At 38.9% G+C, this 18,418-nt stretch overlaps 1 protein-coding gene across 3 annotated transcripts in view; it reads right to left on the bottom strand.

Moving 5' to 3' along the window:
* LOC144663540 (kinesin-like protein unc-104) overlaps window positions 1-18,418 on the bottom strand; it is a 44,192-nt gene that overhangs the window by 8,067 nt on the left and 17,707 nt on the right. Inside the window, exons 20-50 of one of the 3 annotated variants that reach the window (XM_078524525.1) lie at window positions 17,587-17,678; window positions 17,251-17,334; window positions 17,112-17,168; window positions 16,952-17,005; window positions 16,460-16,559; window positions 16,237-16,309; window positions 15,720-15,755; window positions 14,870-15,016; window positions 13,194-13,260; window positions 12,712-12,797; window positions 12,169-12,237; window positions 11,623-11,783; window positions 11,176-11,295; window positions 10,539-10,657; window positions 9,985-10,079; window positions 9,196-9,347; window positions 8,587-8,680; window positions 7,841-7,959; window positions 7,301-7,344; window positions 7,090-7,126; window positions 6,452-6,523; window positions 5,981-6,047; window positions 5,393-5,477; window positions 4,512-4,683; window positions 4,377-4,428; window positions 3,791-3,873; window positions 3,657-3,698; window positions 3,472-3,530; window positions 3,006-3,151; window positions 1,919-2,161; window positions 1,510-1,560 (exon numbers count right to left, since the gene is read on the bottom strand). In XM_078524525.1, the coding sequence (XP_078380651.1) occupies window positions 1,510-1,560; window positions 1,919-2,161; window positions 3,006-3,151; window positions 3,472-3,530; window positions 3,657-3,698; window positions 3,791-3,873; window positions 4,377-4,428; window positions 4,512-4,683; window positions 5,393-5,477; window positions 5,981-6,047; window positions 6,452-6,523; window positions 7,090-7,126; window positions 7,301-7,344; window positions 7,841-7,959; window positions 8,587-8,680; window positions 9,196-9,347; window positions 9,985-10,079; window positions 10,539-10,657; window positions 11,176-11,295; window positions 11,623-11,783; window positions 12,169-12,237; window positions 12,712-12,797; window positions 13,194-13,260; window positions 14,870-15,016; window positions 15,720-15,755; window positions 16,237-16,309; window positions 16,460-16,559; window positions 16,952-17,005; window positions 17,112-17,168; window positions 17,251-17,334; window positions 17,587-17,678 (2,878 nt within the window). The remainder of the gene's footprint in view (window positions 1-1,509; window positions 1,561-1,918; window positions 2,162-3,005; window positions 3,152-3,471; window positions 3,531-3,656; window positions 3,699-3,790; window positions 3,874-4,376; window positions 4,429-4,511; window positions 4,684-5,392; window positions 5,478-5,980; window positions 6,048-6,451; window positions 6,524-7,089; window positions 7,127-7,300; window positions 7,345-7,840; window positions 7,960-8,586; window positions 8,681-9,195; window positions 9,348-9,984; window positions 10,080-10,538; window positions 10,658-11,175; window positions 11,296-11,622; window positions 11,784-12,168; window positions 12,238-12,711; window positions 12,798-13,193; window positions 13,261-14,869; window positions 15,017-15,719; window positions 15,756-16,236; window positions 16,310-16,459; window positions 16,560-16,951; window positions 17,006-17,111; window positions 17,169-17,250; window positions 17,335-17,586; window positions 17,679-18,418) is intronic. The other 2 variants (XM_078524534.1, XM_078524542.1) reach the window with 2 other exon arrangements.

The raw sequence follows: 18,418 nt of genomic DNA, 5'->3' as shown, positions 1-18,418 counted from the left end.
TATCAGAAAATTCTTAAAATCATTTTACAGTATACTTATTATGATTTGCACGAATTTCTGGATGAATTTTGCTTAAAATAGCTAAAGGAAAGAAAATTCCTTATTTGGACCATGACGTCATTATTAAATGCATCAAAACATCATCTTAACGCAAGAATTAAGCTTGGCAACATTGATTTTCGAAATCAGCGTACTCGATTTAGTAAAAATAGCTATTCGCTTTTTTCACGATCCCATAATACATCTTGTTTTATTTAAATAACCCCCCAAAATTTTTGCATAAGCATTGTTTTCAATTTCTCTGGGGACGATTGCACGTCACTGTAAATCCCAAGAGAAATTGAAAACAATGCTTATGCAAAAATTTTGGGGGGTAAACAAGATGTATTATGGGAACGGTGAAAACAGCGAATGTTGCCAAAAATCAGACAAAAATGCCCGTGGGTGTCACATTTTGGACTCCTGGGCACCTGACTATAATCACAAAATATCTTTTTCGAAAGGTTTTTTAAAACGCAATACAGCTTGGATATTTGTTTCCTGGTTATCAGGAGTTCACGCCGAAAATCCCGGTGCAAGTTTTTGCATACCTAATTACGAAAGCGCTGTGAAAGTCTCAAAATCTAATTTAATTAATTTGTGGTTTTCACTTGGTGCCACGGAGTCTGCAGGAATCCTATCGCAAAGACGCAATACAAGCGATGTTCATGAGAGTTCCAGAAAATAACGTAGACTAATCTGCGCATGCGTCTGGTGCAAATTACGTTGCCCAAGAAAGAGTAGTACCACAAGGAGAGCAAAGGGTTTACTGAAACAAATATATACCTTTGAGATCTTCATATAAAAGTAACGAAGATATGCTCCACGTTTTACCTGAGGGGTATGGTCAGGTGCTCCCCACCCCCTTACCCCCTTCATAGGAATAATTAATTAATATCACAATAATTAATTAATATCATGGTGATTAAAAGTTTACACCGGCTAAAAGCACGTTAGCGGTTTAGTGGATTAGGGGTTTAGCAGACGACAACCCATTCTGCACTAAAAATGTCAGTAAGCAGCCGGTACTGCCTGTTGTTGTTGCAATTATTTGCGACCATCACAGTGATCGGGCAGAAAATGGAACTTTTAAATAGTGGGGTTTTTTTCTATCAAGTGTGACAGCACGTAAGTGGCACACTCTGCTGCTGTCAAGACAACAAGGGTTGAGAAAGATTCAGTCAGCAACACAAGCTACTCGGAAAAAAGTTCCGATGTTCGTAAAATACACCATCATTTATTTCCATACAAGGGTTGCTAAGATAAAAAACGAAATGGTACAAAACTGGGCTGGAATAGAGACACATCAAAGTGTTGGTTTAACCAACATTCAAGTTTTGGATCTAGGCGCAGTTTAAACATAGAACTATTCATTACAAGACCAAAGAATGTCAGAGTATTGAAGCGAACAATTTCAGTTCCAATTCATTGTTACAAAAGCTCGACTTGTTTTGACTGTAATTCACTCACCAAAGCTTTCACCTCGCTGAAGTCTTTTTTCCACGTTAAGAGACGAAGACACTAAAAGGTAACAGAATAAACAGTCAAAGAATGCAAATTTGCTTGAAAACCATAAAAAGCACAATGAAATCCTTGGCAGACTGAAATTGGCCTGGCCATGATAAGTTTTGGTAAATCCTTACGAAAGTACACGATTACAATTGGCCGAAGCCTGAAAGATATGACGTAAGCTTGTCGCCATAAGGAAGGCGTCATTTATTTTAAAACCAAGAAAATCGCGGGCTCGGTCAGTTCTCCAAAAGTGAGTATCTGGCCATAAAAAGAAGCCAGGAAAGTTAAATTCCTTCAGAAACAAGTATTAACATAAACACCCGCGCCGGCATCTGTTTGTATGGATATTTTCTTTTGTTTTTATTACCTTCTTCAGCAAAGTTTCTTTAACTTTCTGTGGGTCAACATCTCTTGTAAAACGCAGCGGTTTCCCAGCTGGAAGTGAAGCAACTGACAGAAAGGAAGATGACAACGAAATAGAGCCCAGGCTACTTCGGCTGGAATACGCGCTGCCCGCAGAGAAAATTCCCGGATCTACCAGCACGGTGTCAGGGCGGTCCGAGGACATGAGCTTGTCTCCAAGGCACAGGATATGACGAGCTTTACCAACCTGTAAACAGTAAAGAATTCAGATCAACTACCGCATGACATACTAGCAGTATTTACGAATGACTACGCCATAGGAAGGTGAGGTAACGTTAAGTCTGCGTTTGAGCCTAGTGGCCCATCAGGCCGGAGCTTATCTCGGTTTCAGAAGCATGAAGCGACTAGGAGTATTGCTACTCCCCCCTGGATGGGATGCTAGTCCATCGCAGGGTTACCCCACAGCACTAAATTCGCTGGTACCCATTTATACACCTGGGTGGAGAGAGGCACTATGAGTGTAAAGTGTCTTTACCAGAACACAACACAGTGCCCCGGCCGGGGCTCGAACATGGACCCCTTGATCCGAAGTTCAGCGCGCTAACCATTAGGCCACTGCACCTTAGAATTAGCATGAAGAAAAATGTTTGGAAGTCAGTACAGTAAAACAATTGGCAAGGAACAAGACGAATCGAGTCTGAATCTCTGGATCCGCTGCAAGGTCTTAGATTATTATCCATGTGGACTTGTATGTCGACTTTTGCTAGTTTCTGCGTTCCTTCATTTTCGGATTGGCTATAAACCTTTAACACTCTCAATTCCCTCTCTGTAGGCGGAGTTACCACCATATAGTAGGGACGCCACCAGTAGTGTAGCATCTCTCGTAAGCTTTTAATTCTACAGATCCTCTGGTGTAGCAGTTGCTATTGGTTTGGGGCTAGAAGCATTGTTCCTGTTGTTTGTTCTATTGTTCTCTCGAAGGGTAGCAAGCCATTCAAGTGAGACCTTGTGAGAGCTGCTACGCGATGCGATGCGACAGACATCTTACTTGCACAGCTCTATGCACGCTTTGCGGGCCTATTATCTCTTACCTCCTGAACTCTTTCTAGTTTGTCTAAATACGCCTGGTGTTCATCAATGAGAGATATCCCTCTAGGTTTCCACTCTCCAAGGTTTTCTTCTCCTCTCACGTAAATACTCGAGGTGTCCATAACCACTCTCTTCTTTGTTTTCATCACTAAACAAAACACGGTATCACGAATTAAATCCAACATTAACCGTAAAATTGAAGAGATACTAGTGAATGCCCATAAGCAGTTTGTAATTAGAAAACAAGCCCTCAGAATTACGGAAAACATTTTTTTCTGTGAATTGAGCCTCCTAAACTTTATTACAAAAAGCACTAAGACAAGGAAAATTCTTATCGTATCGTTAAAGTTTTAATGGAAAGCCAATAGACATTCGAAGCTTCAGGAAAACAAGTCTTAAACGTTCATTTAATCGTAAACATGTTTTTTTAATCGTGATTATACTGTTAACAAACGAGTTTTAACTTACACTGGCCATGCTCATCAGCAGGATGATAAACAAGTTCAAATATATCACTAAGCTTGTCACTGAAAAAAAAAAACGGAAAACAACACTGAATATAAACAATCGAAAGCTTCCAACATAGATCCAAAAGTGTACCTAGCACATGCTGTGACGCTGTATTCCTAAACCTTAAAAGTATGAAAACTTACTTTTCAGGATGCTTTGAAGAGCCAAAGAGACTAAAAACAGACCTGCAGAAGAAGGCAATGGATGTTATCAGAACAAAATGCTCTGTGCCAAAGAAATTCAGGCAAACCACATTCAAATGATCCTGTTGAATCACCTGGAGGAAGTTTTTGCATCCCTTCCGAACACGCACAGTGAAATATCCTTTGTGAGACACGAAGTTTGGCAACAGTTTTCCAGCTGACAAAAAAAAAAAAAGAAATATATCGGGTAACAGGTTATCCTGGTAAACTTTCAAGGAGACTTTTACCGTTTGGGTTGCTAATAATTTCGAATTTGGAATATTTAGACAGGATAATCCATCAGTGCTAAAGTCAATGTTATTTAAATTGACAAATGTTGTTTTTTTTTTTGCAGAGAGGAAAACCAGAGAACCCGGAGAAAAATCCTCGGAGTAAGGACGAAAACCAACAACAAACTCAACCCACATTTGACGCTGGGTCCGGGATTCGAACTCGGGCTACACTGGTGGGAGGCGAGCGATCTCACCACCACACGCAATCCCAGCTCCCCCTCTCCCTCCCTGCTAATCCCTCGTTACTTTATGAATACCAAAGTAAGCGAGGAGTGGTCGGTGGTAGCGTCACAAAATATTAGCTAAGACACTTAAACACACAATGAGAACGGTGCTTCAAGTAAGCATCACATCAAAATGAACTTTGATAAAGACACCACAAACCAACCTCAAGATACGCTGATATGGTAACAAACACGAGCTCTCCTGGCGGTGTCACTCTGCAAAGTGTCAAACATGAAGTAGGTTAGGTCATGCCCTATCTCAATCATAAGGAGAAATATGCATTTATCAACAAATCTACCTGTTCAGCAAGATGGAATTATGAAGCGACGAGTCCCAGGCCGCCTCGAACCTGAACACGGATTTGTTCTCATCCGGGTGGGACTGGACCTGAGGTGACAGTACGTTTAAAGAGATGGTGTGTGGTGAACTTTCCCCTGCAGGGGGAGGGACGAGAGTTGTGCGGACACGACCTTCAAGGAAACAAATAAGTACTCGAATTAACTTCGACAATAGCGAAGCGCGCGAGGTCTAAAAATAGAATGCAAATGAGTATAACCGCCACGAGGCTCAAAAACATCAGCGTGTTCTGAGAGAAATAGAAGGAATCTAGGCGAAGTTTTCGTTTTATGTAAGAGTTTAAGGAATGTCGGCTGCTTTAGAAAGTGTTTTAGGTAAATCGTCCGCCATTTCAGTTTGTTTGTCTGAGTCTTGTCTGAGTCGTGACGTCACTCGCGCGCTTTGAAGAAATCCTAGTTTGAGTCAACCGTAAAACTATCAGTGACTACACGGCCATTCTTCACTCTTACATTTTTCGATCATGCCACTGAAAGAGAAACTTTGGGACACGAAGAAACTAACCCTAGATCTCCCTTCGTCATTCCCTCCAACATTTATTCTTTCATATCAAAGAACGTCCATATCAACGTAGCTTACTACAGTTTTGAGGTGGTAAATGAGCCCAACTTTTAACTCTTTTGTAAATGTTCAGAAATGTTTTATCTTTCTCTTATTACTGTTCGTTGCAGCTTCCCACCATCACATGACATTTGGACAATAAAAATGCTAATAACTTGAGTGGGCGAAATTGACAGACATCTAGTTGTTAATTGGCTACAGGCAATTGTAAACCTTTCTGTTTGCGCACGCGTAGGACTGGTTATGGCATATCATGCCACTTACCAACAACAAGGTCCATAACTCGTCTTATTCTGATATCCATGGAGTTCTCGTGTATTATAGTGACAACCAGGCGCCTTTGGATTCCCTGACAAGAACAAGAATATAAAACAAGAGTCAATGCACAACTTCTCAGTGACGCTGCCCTGTTAAGGGATAAGAAGTGCGGCAGTGTCTAAAAGTAATTTACTAACAACTGTAATCGTCTTGAAATCCTTATTTCCAACCATATTCTGCAAACGAATTCCGAGTCAATATGTTAAATACCAGGAAACGTGTTTTTAGTCATAGGTATCGTTAGTTTACAAACGTCGGTTTGTCTCAAAGTAGCTTTAATTCCCTTCTATTTTTCGCCTTAACGATTTGAAGGGTGGGGGAGGGGAAGGGGGGAGGGGTGTTATTGTGGTATATATTATGTGGTTTATAATAGTCATTAGGGTTTCTATAAAAACAATTAGACTACGCGCCCTCGTTTTCTATGAGCGCCGATAGTCAACTTGGCTGCGCCTCGTTGACTATTCGCTCAAAGAAAACTCGGGTTCGTAGTCTAGAAAAACCGCTTTATATTTGGACAATGTGGAAATTGTGTACCTGATGGAGAAGGAAAACTCCACCACAAGGAGTATCCTGTTTACGTCTCACAACGCACGGAAAGTAGCTGAAAGGGAGCAAATTATTGAAATGTCAATAAACTTGTCACACAATATCAATAAATCATTCATAGAACAAACAAAAAGAAGAAACACGTAGATGGATGTCAGCAGTTAGTAAAAGCTGCTCTCAATAAAGCCTGACGTTCGAACAGTAGTAATAGTAAGAAGTAAGAGATAGTAAATGGGGAAAACCTTAAGCTTACACTAAAGAAAGTAACTAAATATAATTGTACGAGAGATCGATTACGATTAGCAGGAAAATTTGAGAGGAGGGCTGGATGAGGCTGAAAATAGAGAAAAGCAACTGAACATCATTCTAATAAAGGAATAATTTTTCCATTTAGGTCTTTATCAAGCCTTAAAAAAACAGCACTCGCTAGCAGACGACTGTTAAGGTTGGGTAACTTACTCTCCAGTCGGTGACATTTCAAAGACCTCAACCCACACCAGCAAATCAAATTTCAGAGTTCCTTCATCATCACTGTAAAACAACAGAATTTGTGTTACTTCGTACCCCATATGAAAACAAAGATAGCTCGAGATAACACACAGTTTAACATTATTATATATAAAAAAAATGTTGCGTTCAAGTAGACAATTTTTAAGATCAAATAATGCAATTTCTGTTAAGTAGGTAGAGTCTGCGTCGAGTCAAGTGGCCCATCGGGCCTGAGCTTATCCCGGTTTCAGTAGCATGTAGCGACTAGGAGTATTTCTACTCCCCCGTGGATGGAATGCTAGTCCGTTTCAGGGTTACTCCCAGCAGTAACCTCGCCAGTACCCATTTATACACCTGGGTGGAGAGAGGCACTGTGAGAGTAAAGTGTCTTGCCCAAGAACACAACACAATGACCCCGGCCAGGCCTCGAACCAGCGCCGCTCGAGCCCGAGTGCAGCACACTAACCAGAATGCCACCGTGCCTCCCATGTGTCTTTAAAATCGGTTAGTTTCTGCTTTGTCGCCGCAATATCTATGCGTCATCTTCAACAAAAGAAAACAACATCTGAAAAATAGATTTTAGGTGACAGCTATTTACATTTTCTTACCTGAGTTGATAAGGCACAGGGACGGCAGGCGGAGAGTCTAAAAACAAAACAAGAAAACGGCAAAAGTAAGTAACAACAAAGAAGAACGCCATGGAATGTACACATCATTCGATTTGCACCACTTTATTTCCTCAAAAACACTGACACGAATCTCGTCTGCCAACAAACATAGTTTACAATTATTCAAAATGAGCTCAATGTCATTTGGTACCTTTCAATGATTTAGAATCCGTTTTGCCTTCCTTAACAATGGCCCTAAAAGACATGACAACGAAATTACATAAGGTTGAACGGACTCGTGTGAAAAAGCGAGGTTACAATAGGCTTCTTTCGATATATTTAAGTTCAGCTTCATCTCAGCCTAGAGGATACAAACAAAAGAAATGAAAAAACATGCTTGTAAAATTTCTTCAGTTTGTGTCCTCCAGTCTAGGCCTCGCTACCAAGCTGAATTTTAATATATCGAAATAAGCTTATTGTTATATGAAAGTAAAGAATGCTGCTAAGTATACTGGCTCACACAGCCAACACTCCCCTGGGCCTCACCCCACACCCAGTGTAATTTTTCGGGTTGTGCTAACAATATGGCAACAGCCATTTATACCCCTGGGTGAGCTGTGGGAATAAAGTATCTCTCCCAAGAACACAACACCAAAACAATGAACAAGCTTGATGCAAGATGATATTTTCCCAACTTGTGCTATAGAAGATGTATGGAGACTAGTAAGGAGATTCTGTATATTGACCATACCTCGGAAGCTGTACACCGGACTGATGCTGTGGACAATGCTGATAGTGGCCAAACACTTCCACCTGAAGAGGCCTGGTACTGATGTAATCTATGAACTCTCTTGTTACCACGACACCAACCTTGGAAACGGAATTATTAAAAAAACGGGGTAAGAAAGACTTTTAAAAGCAGTTATGGACAACATGTTCAAACCAGTCAAAGTGGAGATGTTCATTGTAAATCCAAACCAACCGTGACTTGGCTTTACATTGACTACATGCCTTTACATCAAGTTCAGTGCAAGAACTTTTGTTTTAGTGGTCCTTATGACAATCTTCGCAAAAACTACCCTTCAACGCCAGAGTTTCTCCACGTTGTTAAGACAATGACTCATATTAAGAAAACAAATTACTAGCAGAAAGTCTAAAAACGGTATGTCACACTGTCAATGCTGCTGTGTTTGTTTGGTAACACAACAGTCAAGGCTGATAAGCAGACAGTTGTACATAACGTCTGGCCAACTATATACGATAAAACAAGAAAGAAAAGTTTAAAAAACTGCTTTACTTTAATATGTTACCAACAACACGAACAAAAGAACAACGTGACCTTGTTAAGCAATCGAGAGAAGAACAGAGCAGTGTGGAAGGCTTATATTGCACAACTTTCACGTTTGTTTTACGAATCACGAAACAAGCCGTAGAAGTGAATATCAGCGAGAATACTACGATATAAAACTGCTTCAGTTCAACAGGTGATGCTAGTACCTTTTGATTAAAGTAAAATCCCAATGGGCCGCCATTTTGTTTATTTGCAACGGGCTCAGTTGAAAATCCTTCATCTTCCCCACTACACAGAAATCTGAAAAATAAAGAAAGGCTTGAAAAAGGAATTCCCAGACAATAATTATCTTTCTACCAATTATTATCTTTTAAAAATTTCACGTAATAATAAAGCGGTTTTTCAACTGAGTGTTGTAAAACCAAAATAAAAGTAAAACCAAAGAAATCAATCTGGCCAATCACAAAGGACCCAGGCCAGTCAGTGAACCAATCAAAACTTGTGGTAAATACGTGTAGCCGGCGCAAAGCGCGGGCAAACGTGCGCTAGCGAGTCACGATTGTTTTTTTTTTTTTTCTGATTGAATGAGAAAGTGGCGCGACATTTTTTTAACCAGTCATTCAACGTGGAAATGCAAAACCAGAGCAAATGCGAATTATTTTCGACACGCAAGTGAAATCCGCTCTAATGTCTAATAGTTAGTTTGCTCACGTATAGCCCTGTTATCTGTGTAAACGTTTAGAGTCGGGGAGACAATGTTGTTAGGTCAGGGGGTGGGGTAGGAGATACTAAATTGTTAAAAGACTCGCGTTCACCTTATCTGGCAAAAGATGTCTGTGTACTGAGCTGGAATCGCTTGAGCCTGCAGTACAGTGATGCTGATCACATAAGGTTTGCCAACATGAAGCGTCCCCTTTGAGAATGGAGGCTCGGTTACCTCGTCTGCTTCAGCCGCTTCTTCTGCCTCCTATTGAAATAAATGAGGAAAACAATTAAAACACGTCAGAATTACAGTTCGTTGATCACCTGAGCCTCCGAATTTTCACAAAGTTGTTGCTCAGCGACATTTAACTCGACACGAAGAGATGAGCTTGGGAACTGATGCCTTAAAAGCTAAGAGGGGTACCAAAAGCAATATGCAGCAGAAGGTATCTATCTACCGTGTACTCGGGAATGCTCGATAGTGCTCGTGTTTTCTATTGGCTGGAAAAAAGATGACTCAGGAAGTCTTCAAGTGCTCCTATTATAATTTGCCACACTGGGCAACTTGTTTCGTAGACTGAATGCAATTTCACTCTATAGGACGGACAACTGATGTTGGTCCCGTCCCAGCCGTTTTTCAGTCATTTTACTGTAATTAAACTCCCTATAAGACGGACACCTCTCTAAGACGAACAGTTAGAGCAGGTCCCGACGGTGTCCGTTTTAGAGAGAGTTGACCGTACATGTAGTCGTAGTACAAGCTTCAGTTCAAAGAATTCAAGTCAAAATAACGCGAACCTGTGACGAAAAGTCACACGAATTTTGTTTGAGGCTGTGGGCTGCTGAAGGGACCACCTAAAGGTTATTTTTTTATTAGTATTATTACTCTAGCCCAAGTTTACCTCCACTTCACTTTTTCGCTCCTGATCATCACCTCGAAAATCCAACCACAACACACAGGATCGTCCCATCTCATCCACATCCCATGTCTGAACGTCTGCAAAGTAAGTCCGGCAAATAGTCAGTACCGACAGCAACTTGCGGCTTAAGGGGGCAGTGTCACCAAGATTTAGTGCTTCTTGAAAATCTAATGAAAGTGTTTATTGGAAATCCACTAATAGTGGCCTGGTTTTGCAGTACTAGTCTGTCATGAAAATTGTTAAAACGTTGTGTGGCTACGGACGGAAAGGAAAGAAGTGGCCTAAAACTTGAAAAGGTCAGGCCGACGTTCTCTAGTTTGACAGTGTTGGAAGAAATCACTTAAAAACCATTGATTACGGTTTATTTACATCTTGGAGAATGAATTTATTCCTTTCTTTTGTTGTTCCATGGTTATTTTGTTGGTCAGCGAGTGCACCCTCATAATTCTAGAATAATTTACACAAAAAATGAGAAGACTTCTCCTGACACTTTGTCTTTAACTAGTATGATATGGTAAGTTTAACTAAATCAATACCAGTGCATTGTTGGATATTAATGGACAGATTTCCTTGTATGTCTCCTGATTCACTGACAATCGGCACAGCTTGCTCCAAGGGAACACCATACACCAAGTTACTCAGGTAAACAAAAGACCTGGAGCCAAAAAAATGATGATAAAAGTTTGAAATATTGCTACCCGATAGTACTTGAGGCCCAAAAAATTATAGAATGATGTTATCTATCGTCGCTTAGTAGAAACCCAGCCGTGTTCCATTGGAAATTCACGAATCTGATTGGTACAGGTTCTCCTACTGACAAAAGACGATCGCGCGCGAGTTGCTCTAAAAAGAGACACTGTTCTTGATTTTTGGCTTAAAAATATTTTAAAATTATAGGTTTTGGTCTGTAATCCTTTAGAGTTTCTTCTAAAACAATTTGACAACACACCCTTATTTTCTATGAGCGATAGTCAACTTAACGACTATTCGCTCTCTCATAGAAAAACTCGGGCTTATAATGTACAATGTAGTCTAATTGTTAATTTTAACGTGCAATACCCACAAAACCTTAGCCTCAGCTGGTATGTGACCAAATTACAGCTTTTATACTTTACTGAGTGAGTTTGTCTTGTGTTGTCCAGATCTGTAGCTAGTGCAAAGAAACTGGCATACCTTCCAATAAGCCTGAACCAAGGCAGGGCGTCATAGAAAGGGTCAACAGAGTCAAAGGAGATTTTGTTGTTGGACTCCGCGGCGGTGTCATACATGAAGCGCATATCTTCCAGTCGATCCCTGAAATTGAAACAGCAGTCACTCTGCTTTAAGGTCCTTTGCATGAAGTGTTAATAAAAATCTTAATTTTATCAAACCAATATTTATTAGCACAGTCATACCATCAAAATAAATTGTCACGTTAGTATAACAAAAGCCACCAAAGGCGGAATTTGCTCGTCTCTGATGGATGGCAAAGGTGATTTTTACTACCAAGTAGTTCGTGGTGATCCAAGTGGAAAAATCTCGGTAAAACAGCAAACTTTACCAAGAAAAGTTATGCAATATAACTGAAAGCAGTGAGAAGATATTATGATATTACGACTGTTCTTTTGACTGGATTCTTACCGTAGTTTGCCAAGAGACCAGTAATGTGAGGCGCCATGTTTCATGTCTTTTACCTCAACAGCGAGTACAGTGGGATTGTCTTTGTATCTGACGTCACTCAGAAGAAACGATGGGAGGGGAGTGTAGAGTGTGTCTGTTAACAGTGTGAACTGAAACTCTACCTGCAAGCGAGAAGAGCACTCTGTTAACCTCTTTCACAATCGTTATTTGAGTTGCGTCAACGCAAACACTATTGTAAGCATTGGGCGAGTGTAGCTTGAAAATTAAAATCTGGCAAGTTTTTTCCCCCAGTTTCATGTTCATCATCTGCTATAAGCAAGAGCTTACTTAACCGTTTATTGTCGAAATATCTCAAAAGGCAGTAGTATTAAAACTTATTACGAACGTAAGGCCTTCATTGGACTGTCACACTCGTGAACAGAACACAACAGAACAGACACCTTTATTTAATCCTAAGGATCAGGGTAGTCCAGCGAAACATTAAAAGTGAAAGAGCCGTACACTTCTATGAACGTTTAACAATAACATCAAGGCTCACTACTCCACCTTTTTCCTTAGTTCCACACTGATGGCATTAGCTTCTTTTAACAGCACTGCATGGCTCAATAAGTCATCCTAACAATGTGAACAATAGATATATAAAGTGTAAATGAACGTATTTATGCATTAAGGTATTGAGACGCTGATGACACAAGTTGTCTGCAAGAAGTTAAACTCGACATCCTGCAGTGTTAGACGCTCTAGCCACTGATCTATAGGAAACACTTGTGGCTTTATTAACTATTGGCTTTTGTGACACAGCTATGGTGTTTATATCCTGAAAATTACTCAAATCCGTATTGTTGTAATAAAACGCCAATGTGCCTGTGTACGTGAAAGAAGAAGCCAAGTTCTACTGGCGGATGGTTGACTGAGTTTTTGCCGTTCACTGATCTATAGGAGACTCTAGTGACTTTGGTAACTGTTGCCTTCTGTGACAAAGCTATGGTGTGCATATCCTGAAAATTACTTTAAAGTTGCTGTTCTCACTTAAACAACATTCTAAGTATCAATAATAGAAATAAACAGCAGCAACAGATTTATACAAACCCTGAATGACGTGCACAGGTAACATTTCCACTTGTCCACCACCACTTCTGCCAAGTTGAGCTCACGCTCAGTCAGCGGGCTCTCACCTCAAGAAATTGGAAAACATGTTATTTAGCACTTCACAGAATTGATCTAAACTTCAGTTATAATAAGAAAGTCATTATTTATACTGAGCTAAAACACTTAGACGTGTTACACAGAAATTAACACAGGACTCGTTATAGGGAAAAATATGACAAGTTTCTTGTGAGACTTTCTGGGGTTGTATTCCTTCTAACAGATCCTACCTTGTGCCAAATTGTATTATTCTGGGGATGAAACTGATAAGATTACATGTAGGTTTAACCTGGCTTTCTTTTCATTTTTTTCTTAGTAATTCACATGAACGTTATACTAACAATTTAACAATTTGGAATATAAACATGCACCTGATTAAAGATTAAAGCCAAGGTTAAAAAGAAATGAAAAGGAATTCTGCTTACTGTCAAAGCTTTCCACATCAATGTCACTGTCCACTGACTCACTGGACGGAACTGACGCAAGCTCCATCTAAATAACAAAACATGACACACGACTAACGCTTGATGTGACTCAAAAATGAAAATTAAACAGTAGATTCAGTCAGTTAATTACTAAGAGCAAGGCAAGAAGTGATGTCACTTAAAATTTCTTCAACATTCCTTCTCAATTACCAAGTAGAAACCTGCCGCTTTTTGTTAACATGCAAACGAAAGAGTGTACAATAACTCCACATCTTATGTGAACCTGTGCTGCAGAGGATTTTCAAAAGTACTTTGAATTAACCTAAATTCCCTTTCTGCACGCATCAGGCTAAGTAAGCATAAAGCAGCAGTTCTGTATTCCGTTTATAAGGTTAAAGTGAGAAATGAAATATCATAGCAGTGTTAACAAGCTCGTGCAAAACATCTAGCCATCTAACCAGACTGCATGTTTCATACACCCTACCCACCCCAGACAGACCAGTTTACTATTGCGTTTACAATCAAAGTTTACAATCACGTTTATCGTCAACTAATGTTTCAATTATTTTATTTGTTTAATTTACCTTGAAAAGTAAATGATACTTCTGTTACATACGGCTTACTTGGTTTTTAACAAATTAGAACTTTATTTACCACCAGGTCATGACAAAGAAAAATTAAATTCATCTGGATCGTTACTGTCACTTGTAAGTAGTTAAACAAGGTGTTTAGTAAACAAAAAATGTTGTGAGGCTTAAAAGATGCAGCTTCGTGTACTTTGACTGAACGGTCTAGTACTTTAAGTCCCAAGATGTGAGTAATATCTCATTGCTACTTACAAAATCAACACGTCAACAGATAGCAAGAAAAAAATCGTCATAAGAGGATTGTGAGCCAAGTACAACTGTTATTAACGCAATGAACCAATGGCGGAGAACTCGAAACAAAAACGGGTAACCGGCGCCAAGCGCGGGAAAATGCACGTGATCAGGTCGTGATTTGTATCTGATGGGTTAAGTAGGTGACGCAGAGTTTTGTAACCAACATAATCACAGAACTTAGTAAGGCAAAACCCAAGTCATTTTTTAACACTTTCGACTCTTAATTGAAAGCCGCTTTATCTTCCTGTTATCTAAAGATTCATTCTCGCCCCGTAGCCGCTTGTCCCTTTTAGTAGTCGGAGCCCTGTGCACGAAAAACAAGTGGCTCTGGTGACACGTGATTTGATTGTTTCTAGGTTTTAATAAAGGGAGTTTGAAATCTAGCCAATCAAATCAACCGTTTTAAACTCTCGTATAACAAAGGGGTTCTAAAACGGTTCACTTGAATGGCTGCTCCATTTGTTAAAATCCAGGCAATCAAACCAAATGCTATAGTCTTCAGTTCTGTATTCAGCATTTTCAGAGCTAACAGTAAAACAATTTTATAGCAGAGATCAAGAGGAATTTAATGTTTTCGGCTTGGGACTTAAAGCTTATGTCTGTCTGGAAAAAAATAAACGTAAAATGCGAAAAAAGAAATGTGTAGCAGATTTATCTGTAAACTGTTTTGCATGAAGGGTGTTCGCAATTTAATCGTTTGTCGCGTTAGTCAAGTCAGAAAATTCAAAAAGTCATCACTCTCAATTGGTTTATCACTCAACAGCAGAGCTCTTAAATCGAAATGTTTACAAGTACCTTAGAATTGCCAACAGTTGTCGATGCCCGCCTGTGATGTACACGGCGGGAATCCTTGGAAGGAAAGTGAATTTGTGCTGTTTTCGATTGTGGAAAGATCAACATGAGTTTTTTCTTTTTACGCGAAGAATCGTGCAGAGAATCATTCTAAAAGATGAAAAGAGAACAAGAGTGCAGAGTGATCGGTCTCCTTAAGGTTTTCTTTTTCCACATTATTGACCAGAAAGTGAAGTACTAACTGGTTATTTTTATAACTCCAGAGACGCCGTTAGTCATTTACATTTTAAGCTTAAGAAGGTTGCAGCATCAACCGAAACGTTTTCCTTTGTTCTACTATTTTAACCTCTCACCCATGCCTGGCTACATCCAAAAACATTCTTTAACCATGGGCTATTTTATTATAATTTTATGACAAATTAAAGGTGTTTTGATGAGTGACGTTAGAAATTGGGAAGACGTTACAGTCAAAGTTATTAAGTTGAGAAGTCGCTCTATTTTTAGGTCAAAACTTTTAATTTTTTTAAAAAAATTAGAATCGGAATTCGTTAAAAAATTGCAAAATTCTACTTTAAAGTATTTGATTTAAATTTGTTCAAAAGTTTTTTCCTCCTGTATGAGGATGTCTTCCAGCATTTTTTTTATAAATAGAAGTTTATAACATTTATAAAATTTTTAAAAAATTTATAACAGCTAAGGATTACGTTAATTTAACAGAAAAGACGCAAGCTCAGTTTTGATTTTTTTAGTAAAATTTAAGTAAGCTATAGTTGCAGAACAGTACCAACGACTACAAACCTCCATTTTAATGGTTTGCCAAATTGCACATTAAAGGGCAAGCTAATTTAATTACCTTCCGTTGAAGTTCCTGGAGGCGTGTTTCATAGCTCTGAATAAAGAAACGAGTACAAAGATAAGCTGAAGATTTCAATGGGTATTTGTAGCATTAAAATCAAGAATTTCGACAAGCGTTTTCGCGACTGAAATTTTCGTGAAATACTCATTCTTTGTCTGGTTGTCAAACCTGAAACCCAACAAACACTGACAAGGGCCCTCAAATTTCCTCGCAAGGCTTCTTTTAGTGAAGCGAGTTAGTATTCGTGAAAACTAGACGCGTGTAAATGACCCTCGGAAAAAAGTTATATCTTATCCGTTTTGCCCGACACTTGCCGGTATGTAGGGTTATTTTCTCACGTTAAAAAAATTTCTCTTGAAATGTTTTATATACTAAACCGGGCTGTTTTAAATGTTTTTCCAAAAAAGTAAATCGCCCTCATTCCAGTTGTCAGAAGTACACTAAAACACCCAATGAAGTCAGTAAGTCTGTAAGCCAATCGAAGCGCTGAAAAAACACAGAAGAGTAACATTACCACTCTTTGTTGTTCTAGTAGCAAATCCGCTTGATCTTTTTCTTTCTTGATTTGCTCCTCTAGCTCAAGAACTCTATAAAAAACACACATGTACCAGTCAAGACACTCAGAAATCAATTACATAAACACGCAAAACAGAACAAAAGACAACATTGAATAAGAATCACGGAAGTTCAGTGAAGTCGAGGACATTCTTTTTACTTTATGATTAAAAACCCCTCACCTTTCGTTCATTTCTTTTACATCCCAGCCCTGCTCTCTCAACAGTTCCAACACAGCAAATGACCAGTCTACAGGCTCTTCACCTTTCACCTCGTTTTTACCTGCGGAAGCAAAATAGCAATAACTCAGTTATTTCACGGCCACTCAATAGGAATCTATTGCTTCTAAACTTAATAAGTTATTGGCTGTTTGTAATATTTTCTTCTGGTATTTTTTCTTTGGGTATGTAAGCATATTTTTGCATCACTAATTTGAGTTACCGCAAAACCATTTGAAACCACCAGGAGGTTTTTAGTCCTTTTGAGTTAGAGTCTAATATTATTAGGGAGAGAGGGGTCTTGTTAGAAGTGGGTGGGGCTTTCGTTTATTCAAAAACATGTGAAATAATATATGTTTGGTTGCTGTTATAATATCACTAAAATCTTTTTTATCTGTAATTTACAATAGCAAATATGGGCCCAGCAGCAACTGACATTAGGAAAGGAAAACATACCGTTTATGTCTTCCAAGAGATTTCCTCGGGACTGACGAATCCGCTCCTCGCGAGCTATTAATGAGGTAAATAAAATATCAAACTTCCATAATAATTTCCTACCAATACAGTGACAATAAAACAAAAATCACATGCACGAGAAAACAGTGAAATGCCATACCTTGTTCAGGATTATTAAATCTGAATACGTGATTGTTTCCAAGAATAATACGAGCCCCTGAAAAATCAAGCATCAAACATAATTAACTTGTAACAATCAGGCAAGTTTTTCTACACAAAACCTTTATTTCAACACTCACCTGATCTCAACACTGTGGATTCTGTGACCAGCTTTCCGTTGACAAATGTACGGCTGTTCTCACAAGGAATTATTTTTACCACACCTTCAGAGACAACACAATATTAATATTGATATCATCATTATTAACAACAACAGCAACAACAACAGCCGATTTAAATTTCATACTCAAGAAATTGTTTGTATCTCTGACGTAGAAAGGAATGGCGTTCCACAGCTTTTGGAACATGAACTTACATTGCAATTGTTTTGAAGAATGAAGTAAGGTACAGAGATTGTAGTGACCCTGACGTCTGTGATACAGATATAAGCTGTACAACAAAAAGAGTACACTTGCCTTGAATATGTTCCAAGAGACAATGCTCATCAAGAATATTCTCGCCACTAAGCTGAATATCTTGATGACTTTTTGCTCTGGCTTGGCCAACCCTAGAAAATAAAAGTCAAGAAAACAAATAGAATTCAACAAAAATAAAAGTCTGAAGAAACAGACAAACTCTGACGAAGGCAACAGAGAGTTGTCGAAAACCTAGTTTTTATAAGTTTTTATAACATCATTTTAACTTTTTTAGATTTTTTAGATCAGTTTCAAAATCGTTTTAGAGTAACAAAAAAAATGAACACAGAGCACCTAGTTCTGGCCGGTCGTTGCAAACCAAGCCTCAAGAAAAAAAAACTATTAAAATAAGTGACTAGGAGATTTAGAAAGAAGTTCACTTGCATATAAACACTGGAAAGTTTATGCTTGTGTTACTAAAATATCTCTTCTTCCAGCAGTAGATAAAACATAACTGAGTGACTGACCCTTCTTCATACAATGCTTAATCTCAAAGTTTCGTATGTGTGGCTTTTTCAAATGGCAAAAAAAAATTGATTGATTTCTAAAGCACTTCTAGTGCATTTTATAACAAATACCAGCTAAGTTGTTAGTTTAGCGTTCATGGGTTCTAACTTCTTTAACCCTTAACATGCTGAAAGTTCTCCAAAACACAGGGTTTTTTCAACCGTTAATCGATTTTCTTGGCTCTACGGTCCTAAATTTCTCTAAACTTTTCTAGAAATGCACTTTCTGACACTGCTATAGGTTTTTGATGCAATTTCCACGTAAAAATGTACAACATTTTACTTGGCGCATGCGCATAAGCCAAAATTTGGATTTGTTTCCGATT

Source organism: Oculina patagonica, chromosome 1 (assembly GCF_052425735.1).
Source record: "Oculina patagonica isolate OP01 chromosome 1, crgOcupat, whole genome shotgun sequence".
Lineage (NCBI taxonomy): Eukaryota > Metazoa > Cnidaria > Anthozoa > Scleractinia > Oculinidae > Oculina > Oculina patagonica.
Note: the sequence above shows the minus strand (reverse complement) of the source record. Positions and strands in the feature narration are given on the sequence as shown.